The sequence below is a fragment of the Rhincodon typus genome, chromosome 35 (assembly GCF_021869965.1).
Source record: "Rhincodon typus isolate 14 chromosome 35, sRhiTyp1.1, whole genome shotgun sequence".
Classification (NCBI taxonomy): Eukaryota; Metazoa; Chordata; class Chondrichthyes; order Orectolobiformes; family Rhincodontidae; genus Rhincodon; species Rhincodon typus.
In genome coordinates this window covers 24,179,481-24,187,543 of record NC_063366.1, presented here as the reverse complement: position 1 = coordinate 24,187,543, position 8,063 = coordinate 24,179,481, and the positions used below count along the sequence as shown (strand labels likewise).

At 45.7% G+C, this 8,063-nt stretch overlaps 1 protein-coding gene across 1 annotated transcript; it reads left to right on the top strand.

Moving 5' to 3' along the window:
• The first annotated feature begins 1 nt into the window (after position 1).
• c35h11orf98 (chromosome 35 C11orf98 homolog) lies at positions 2-6,615 on the top strand. Its single transcript, XM_020537043.2, has 4 exons — positions 2-134; positions 1,105-1,229; positions 3,528-3,625; positions 6,233-6,615. Exons 1-4 carry the CDS (start codon positions 99-101, stop codon positions 6,349-6,351), a joined length of 378 nt encoding a protein of 125 aa, XP_020392632.1. The 5' UTR covers positions 2-98; the 3' UTR covers positions 6,352-6,615.
• Positions 6,616-8,063: the final 1,448 nt, after the last annotated feature.

Below are 8,063 nucleotides of genomic sequence, written 5' to 3'. Positions count from 1 at the left end.
GCCCCGCCCCAGTTTCCTCTTCCCACCGGGGATTGACCGGCCGCTGCCGCAGTTATTTCCGGTTCCGGTGGAGTGGCCTTCCCCAACGTGGATGGAGGATGGCACCGGGAGGAAGGATCAACCGGCCCCGGACCGTGAGTAACGCGGCACTCCCTTGCCCCTTCCTCATAACCAGCTCCCTACCCGGAACTGAAGTTGTTACCATCCCACTTCCTGCTCCACACTGTGAGAGGAGACCCTCCTCCAGACATGAGCAATACCCACACACCACACCGCCCCCCCAGCAAGTACTACAACAGTGAGGAGATTCCCTCTCCACCATTACCCCTCCCACTACACCCTCAGGAGAGCGAACCCTACTCCATTATACCCCTCTCTGCCTGGACTACAAGGAACAACTCTTTCTCTTTCCCCTTGAACCTCCATCCCCTTCCCAGACCATAAGGAGGGACCCCCCCCGGCATTACTCCCCACACCCAACAGGAACCGCATCCATCTCCCACTCCCAGCCCATGAGGAGAGACCCCAATTCACCCTCTCCCTGCACCATTGGCATTACTAGAAGGGAGGGCGGGGATGGTGGCAGAGCCTCAAATTAATGGGGAACAGATTTTCCACTCAGTTGAGGAGGAACTTCTTCACCCAAAGGGTTGTGAATTTGTGGACCTCTGTGCCGATTGAAGCAATGGAGGCTACCTCATTGAATGTTTTTAAGGCGGAGATTGATTTTTGAACAGTAATGGAATTAAGGGTTATGGTGAGCGGGTGGGCAAGTGGAGCTGAGTCCACAGAAAGATCAGCCATGATCATGTTGAATGGTGGAGCAGGCTCAAAAGGTCAGATGGCCTATTCCTGCTCCTATTTCTTATTTCTCATACGAAAAGGTCAGTGACTGAGTAGGATTTGCGTGGGGTTGGTGGGTGGTGGGGGGGGGGGGGGGGGGGGGGTGTATGTAATAAATGTTTTGGGAGTGAGTGGGTTTAGCCTGGTGGGGATTTGATATTAAGGATTTAGGGAGTGACTGTGTAAGATATTAAATAGTTCAGGGAGCTGTCATTTTTGGAACATATTTAATTGTTACCCTTCTGTGATCTTTGTTTGCAGGAATTACAGAGAAATCTTTTCAAAAGACGGAGGCTTTCGAGGAAGGAGAAGAGGAAAAGGCATGTTATTGTTGGTGCGGTTATTGACAAAGGACTCATCACTTCTCATCACCTGAAGAAGAGATGGTGAGAAATCAGTGTGCAGTTCTGGCCTCCCTGCTATAGGAAGAGTTTTGTGAAATTTGAAAGGGTTCAGAAAAGATTTGCAAGGATGTTACCAAGGTTGGAGGGTTTGAGCTGTAGGGAGAGGCTGACTAGACTGGGGCTATTTTCTCTGGTGCGTCAGAGGCTTTAGATTTAGATTTATTTTGTCACATGCAGTAAATATAGGAATAGAGTTGTACAGCAAAAAGTGCACACAGTCACCGTTCACTGGCCCAACCTGGTTACAAAAACCAGAATTAAAAGACCTAACAGAGCCAAGGTAAGAAAGGAAAAAAAAGTTCAGATCTGAGTCCTAAGTCCCATCTCCATAATGATGTAGGCACCAGGGCCCAGCCACAGACCAAAATCTAGGCCAGCCTGTGAGTCCTGCCCAGAGGAACCGTGCTTATGGTGCCACCTCTGATCGTGTAGGAGCCGTGCCGCCACCACTCCAATCGCTAGGACACCCAGGAGGCTGCTGAGCTTCTCGTCACCGCCGACTGCAGCCGCCCCACTAGCCCGCTCTTGCCACCGAACCGGCCCACTCTTGATCCACTGCTGTTGCTCCGGCCCGTGCTTCACCCACTGCTGCAGGAAGTAGCTCGCACGTTTAGCTCCCCCCACGTGGTTCCCGGTTGTGATCTGACTCCTTAGGTAGGTAGTGGATAGTTAAAAGAGCGGAGGGTGGGGCATAAAATTACTGCAGAGAGGAGAGAGAAGGAAGGAGAAATAAAAATGGAAAAAGAAAGGGAACTGGTGAGCAGAGTGGACATCTGAATGGAGCAACTTACCCTGCTACCATCTTGTCTGAAATAAATCATGAGGGATGTGGATAGGGTGAATACCCAAAGTCTTTTCCCCAGGTTGGGAGAGTCCCAAACTAGAGGGCATTGGTTTAAGTTGAGAAGGGAAAGATATAAAAGGGACCTAAGGGGCAACTTTTTCACGCAGAGTGTGGTGTGAGTATGGAATGAGCTGCCAGAGGATGTGGTGGAAGCTGGTACAATTACAACATTTAAAAGGCATCTGGATGTGTATATGAATAAGAGGGGTTTAGAGGGACATAGGCCAGATGGCACTAGATTAATTTGGGATATCTGGTTACCATGGATGAGGTGGACCAAAGTGTCTGTTTCTACACTATACAACTCAATGACTGGGTCTCCAGGACCCATCCTGTGATGTGTGTTAAAGTTGCTGTAATGCACCTCCTGCTTTGGGTGGCAGATGGGTTGCTGACATGTTACTTCTAGCGTTGGGTTTCCCAGGGTTCTTCCATCTTCTGAAGAAGGGTCACTGGACCTGAAATGTTAACACAGATGCTGCTAGACCCGCTGAGTTTTTTTCCAGCATTTCTGTTTCTGCAGTCTCTGGACCATGGATAGTTAATGATTGTGGCTGTGTCTTGAAGTGGTCACTTCTCACCATTATTGACACTGTGCTGGTTGACTTTCACAATTGAGTCATGCAGTTGTATTTTTTTTAAAAATTAACCTGTTTTTCTAATCAACCTGTTCAGAAATGTTATTACTCACCCTTGGAACAAGTGGGACTTAAATCTGGGCCTCCTGTCCTAGGGGTAGGGATATTACCACTGTGCTTCAAGAGGGCCCCTTTCATGCAACTGTATTAACAGACATATTTATTAATAGCATTAATGAATGTGGATATTCTCAATTGCTATGTTATCTTCGATAAAGCAGCTTGGACCTCACTTTGTAGAATCCAACTGCAGGGAAGCAGAAAAGACACATTTAAAATGTCATCCGAGTGTCTGCTCTCAACATGAGGACTAGGCAAACCGGGGGACTTTGGAGCTCACTGTTGAGGCAGTGAGACCTTCCTCAGCACCATATAATTAAAGGAAACAGGGTTTGCATTCATGATACTGGAATGTTGGGAGAAATGGGGTTAACTGGACAGGCTTGTGAGGAGGACAAAGAGAAGAACTCACCTGCTAGTCTTTGAAATAATGTGATGTTCTGCATCTAGCTGAGTGTTGAACATCGATCCATAAGGCAGCACCTCTGACAGTGCAGTGTACTCTCCGCTGAATCTACCTATTGCACTAGTTTGTTGGCCTTGATGTTTTTGCTCTTGCCCTGGACTGGAATCTTGTGATTTAGAGGCAAGGATGCTCCCACCCAAGCCACGTTTGGCTCCTTCTTTGGAGATTGCCTTGATTCCACGTTGATGGGATGTGTGTGTTCATTAAAAGTCGATAGTGAATCCATGAATGTGGCTGTGTTTGTTGTAATTACTCGCTGTTTCTCTTTCTAGCTCGAGTAAGAGGGCAAATATCACACTGTCAGGGAAGAAAAGGAGAAAGTTACAGAAACAGATTCAGCACAGTCAGAAGGAGCGATCAGCCATGGATGGTATGGTTACGGTACCTCTGGGCTCTCTTCTACCTCATAACTCACCAGCAACTTCTTTCCTTCTAGAACAGACTTTCACATACAAACGTGCATCTTGGTGGTGACGTGAGGTGATATCCGGGGGGAGAGTGGGGCTAATTAATAAAGACAGGTGCAAATTCACAGTTATGTATCCCCATGTTTAAGGTAATCGACTGTCTCTTCATGGTACAGGAGCAGAGGGAGTGGACAGTGAATCAGTCATTTTAAGAAAAGGATCGATTGATAAAGCTGTAGTATCTTACACTGTCTTAACAAGGGTACAGAATGTGAGGAGCAAGTAATATTAAACCAGTATAAACCTCAAATGGAGTATTGGGTTCACTTTTGGTATTGTATGTTGACTGTATCTGCATTGGTCACTAAGCTTACTCAAAGCTGAGTTAGAGTTTTGAGCGGGTGGGGGAAGGTGGAGGTGGAGAAGAAAGCGGTATGGAGTTAGGAGCATGGAACGGGGAACCACAGTTAGAATGCTGCTTTTAAGAACACAACAGTACAGCACAGTATAGGCTCTTCAGGCCACGATGTTGTGCTGACCTATTATCCTACTAAGATCAAACTACCCTGCATTATATTATCATTCATGTGCTTATCCAAGAGTCACTTAAATGTCTCTAAAGTATCTGACTCCACTACCACTGCTGGCAGCGCATTCCACACACCCACTACTCTGTAAAGAACCTACCTCTGACATCTCCCTTATACCTTCCTCCAATCACCTTAAAATTATGCCCCCTCATAATAGTCATTTCCACCCTGGGAGAAAGTCTCTGGCTATCCACTCTATTTATGCCTGTCATCATCTTGTACACCTCTCATCCTTCTTTGCTCCAATGAGAAAAGTCCTAGCTCCCTCAACCTTTCCTCGTAAGACCTGCCCTCCAGTCCAGGCAGCATCCTGGTAAATCTCCTCTGCACCCTCTCTAAAGCTTCCACATCCTTCCTATAATGAGGCGATCAAAACTGAATACAATATTCCAAGGGTGGTATAACCAGGGTTTTATAGAGCTGCAGCATAACCTCGTGGCTCCTAAACTCAATTCCCCTGCCAATGAAAGCCACACTATGCACTTCTTAACAACCCTATCAACTTGGGTAGCAACTTTGAGGGATCTGTGGACGTGGACCCCAAGATCTCTCTGTTCCTCCACACTGCCAAGAATCCTGCCATTAACCCTGTATTCTGCATTCAAATTCGACCTTCCAGAATGAATCACTTCACACTTTTCTGGGTCCACTTCTTTGCCCAGCTCTGCATCCTGTCAATGTCCCATTGCAACCTACAACAGCCCTCCACGCTATCCACAACTCCAACTTTCCCAACCCACCCTTCCACTTCCTCATCCAAGTCATTTAGAAAGATCATAGGTCCCAGGGCAGATCCCTGCAGAACGCCACTGGTCACCAACCACCAGGCTGAATACTTTCCATGTACTACCACCCTGTCTTCTATTGGAAAGCCAGTTTTATATCCAGACAGCCAAATTTCCCCGAATCCCATGCCTCCTTACTTTCTGAATGAGCTTACCATGGAGAACCTTATCAAATACCTTGCTAAAATCCATATAACCACATCCACTGCTCTACCTTCAATGTGTTTTGTTACATCCTCAAAGAATTCAGTAAGACTTGTGAGGCATGACCTGCCCTTCTCAAAGCCATGCTATTTCTAATCAAACAGTATTTGATTATTTGGAAAAGCACAATCTCTCAATCCTCTCCAATAATTTGCCCACCACAGAAGTAAGACTGACCGGTCTGTGATTTCCAGGATTATCCCTATTCCCTCCCTTGAACAAGGGAATGACATTTGCCACCCTCCAATCATCTGGTACTACTTCAGTGGACAGCGAGGACGCAAAGATCATCGCCAAAAGGGCAGCAATCTCTTCCCTCATTAACCTTGGGTATATCCCATCTGGCCCAGGGAACTTATCTGTCCTCGTGTCTTTCAAAATTTCTAGCACATCCTCCTTCCCGACATCAACCTGTTTGAGCACATCTGCCTGTTTCGTGCTGTCCTCAAATGTCAAGGTCCCTTTCGCTGGTGAATACTGAAGCAAAGTATTCATTAAGGACCTCCTTTGACTCCATGCACAAGTTCCCTTCACTATCCCTGATTGGCCCTACACTCACTCTGGCCATTTTCTTGTTCCTCATATAAGCATAGATGCCTTGGGGTTTTCCTTGATCCTGCTCGCCAAGGCTTTTTCATACCCTCTTCTAGCTCTCCTAAATCCATTATTCACAGTTCCTTCCTTGCTACCTTGTAGCCCTCTAGAGCCCTGTCCGATCTTTGCTTCCTCAACCTTAAGTAACCTTCCTTCTTTCTCTTGACTAGATGTTCCACATGTCTTGTCATCCAAGGTTCCTTCACCTTACCATCCCTGCCTTGCCTCAGTGGGACAAACCTACCAAATACTTGAAGCAACTGCTCCCTAAACAACCTCCACATTTCCGTCGTGCATTTCCCGGAGAACATCTGTTTCTAATTTATGCTCCGCATAGGTGATTTGTACACAGCCCCTCCCTGGCAATCCCAAATAAATTATTTTCTTGTGTCTCTAGTTGAACCTGCCACATCGAAGAGGATCAGACCATCAGACAGCAGGGAGGTGGACAAGACAGGAGGCAAAGTGGTGAATGTGGAAATGAAAGATGAAGAAATGGTGGAACAGTGTGGTTGAAAAGAACGAAGGAAGTTATGTACAAAGGGCCTGCTTTCTATGGCAGTTGCTGCAGTGCAGAGCTCATGACAGGGTTTGATGGTGATGATCCAGAAAGGTCCTTCACAATCTACTGTCAGTGTGACTGCTCCCACTGTCCACATACTGGCTGCATAGAGCTCTGCTGTCTGAATGTATATCAAATGACTATTTATCTGACTAAGTGCATATGGAGCACCAAATACTGCAACTTTAAATAAAGACCATTAATCGATGACAAAGAAACCACCTACTCATATTATTACTGTAGTCACTGAAGCACAAATTATAACATCACTGAAAGGAGACATTTCTGCAACTTGTCATCTGGTACTCCAGGCAAACACAAGAATGTCAAATTTCAAACAATCTCAACAATTATCTCACTGGAAAATAAGGTGCTGATTGTTTGGCAAGTTGACGCCATTTGGCTGAGCAGTTGCCTTGGAAAAAGCAATAAGCAGCCCAAGCTTCTGTATAATTAAAGGCATAAGGCTTGAATATATCCCTTTCGTTTGAAGAAGATGGACCAGTGTAAGAATGTCACTTCCAGTTGATTAAATCTTCCAAAGTTAACTGATCTTGAAATTGGATAACAAGTGTAGCTATTGGCACACCCCAGCTTGAACAGCAACTGTTGCCCACCATGGTCATTTTTTTTCCTGGTATGGTAATTGTGGTCTGTACTTTGAAAAACTTTGGTAGCACTTTTTTTTTCAGCTATACTAAATGTAATTATGTAACAAGCCACTGGGACCCTGGTCTGACAGCAGAATTCCATTGATGCAGCAAAGGACAGTTAGACACTACTCAAAAGGAGCTCCTGCAGAGATACCCTGAAACTGAAAGGATTAGCCTTCAACAACCACATCAGAGATATACAGCATGGAAACAGACCCTTCGGTCTAACTCGTCCATGCCGACTAGATATCCTATATAAATCTAGTCCCATTTGCCAGCATTTGGGCCATATCTCTCTTAAACCCTTCCTTCCTATTCATATACCTATCCAGGTGGCTTTTTAAATGTTGTAATTGTACCAGTTTGCACCACTTCTTCTGGCAGCTCATTCCATGTACACAGCACCCTCTGTGAAAAAAAGTCCCCTTAGCTCCCTTTTATATCTTTCCTCTTTCACCTTAAATCAATGCCCTCTACTTTTGGACTCACCTACCCCTCTGAAAAGACCTTGGCTATTTACCCTATCTCTGCTCCTCATTTTATATGCTTCTAGAAGGTCACCCCTCTGCCTCCGCTGCTCCAGGGAAAGTTGCCCCAGCCTATTTAACCTCTCTTTGTAGCTCAAACCCACCAGCCCTGGCAACATCCTCGTAAATCTTTTCTGAACCCTTTGTAGTTTCACAACATCCTTCCTATAAGAGGGAGACCAGAATTGCACACAATACTCCAAAAGTGGCTGAACCACTGTCCTTTACAATTGCAACATGACTCCCAATTTGTATACTCATCACACTGACCAATAAAGGCAAGCTTACCAAATCACTTCACTATCCTATTTACCTGTGACTCCACTTTCAAGGAACTATGAACCTGCACTCCAAGGTCTCTTTGTTCAGCAACACTCCCCAGGACCTTACCATTAAGGTGTATTAGTCCTGTCGTGATTTGCCTTTCCAAAATGCAGCACCTCACATTTATCCAAATTAAACTCCATCTCCTCGGCTGATCTGATA

Excerpts from the sequence above, each read along its gene's own strand:
- c35h11orf98 (XM_020537043.2), top strand. The coding sequence starts at position 99 with ATGGCACCGGGAGGAAGGATCAACCGGCCCCGGACC. Across the intron at positions 135-1,104 it reads GGATCAACCGGCCCCGGACC|GAATTACAGAGAAATCTTTT; the intron begins GTGAGTAACGCG and ends CTTTGTTTGCAG. Across the intron at positions 1,230-3,527 it reads CATCACCTGAAGAAGAGATG|CTCGAGTAAGAGGGCAAATA; the intron begins GTGAGAAATCAG and ends TTCTCTTTCTAG.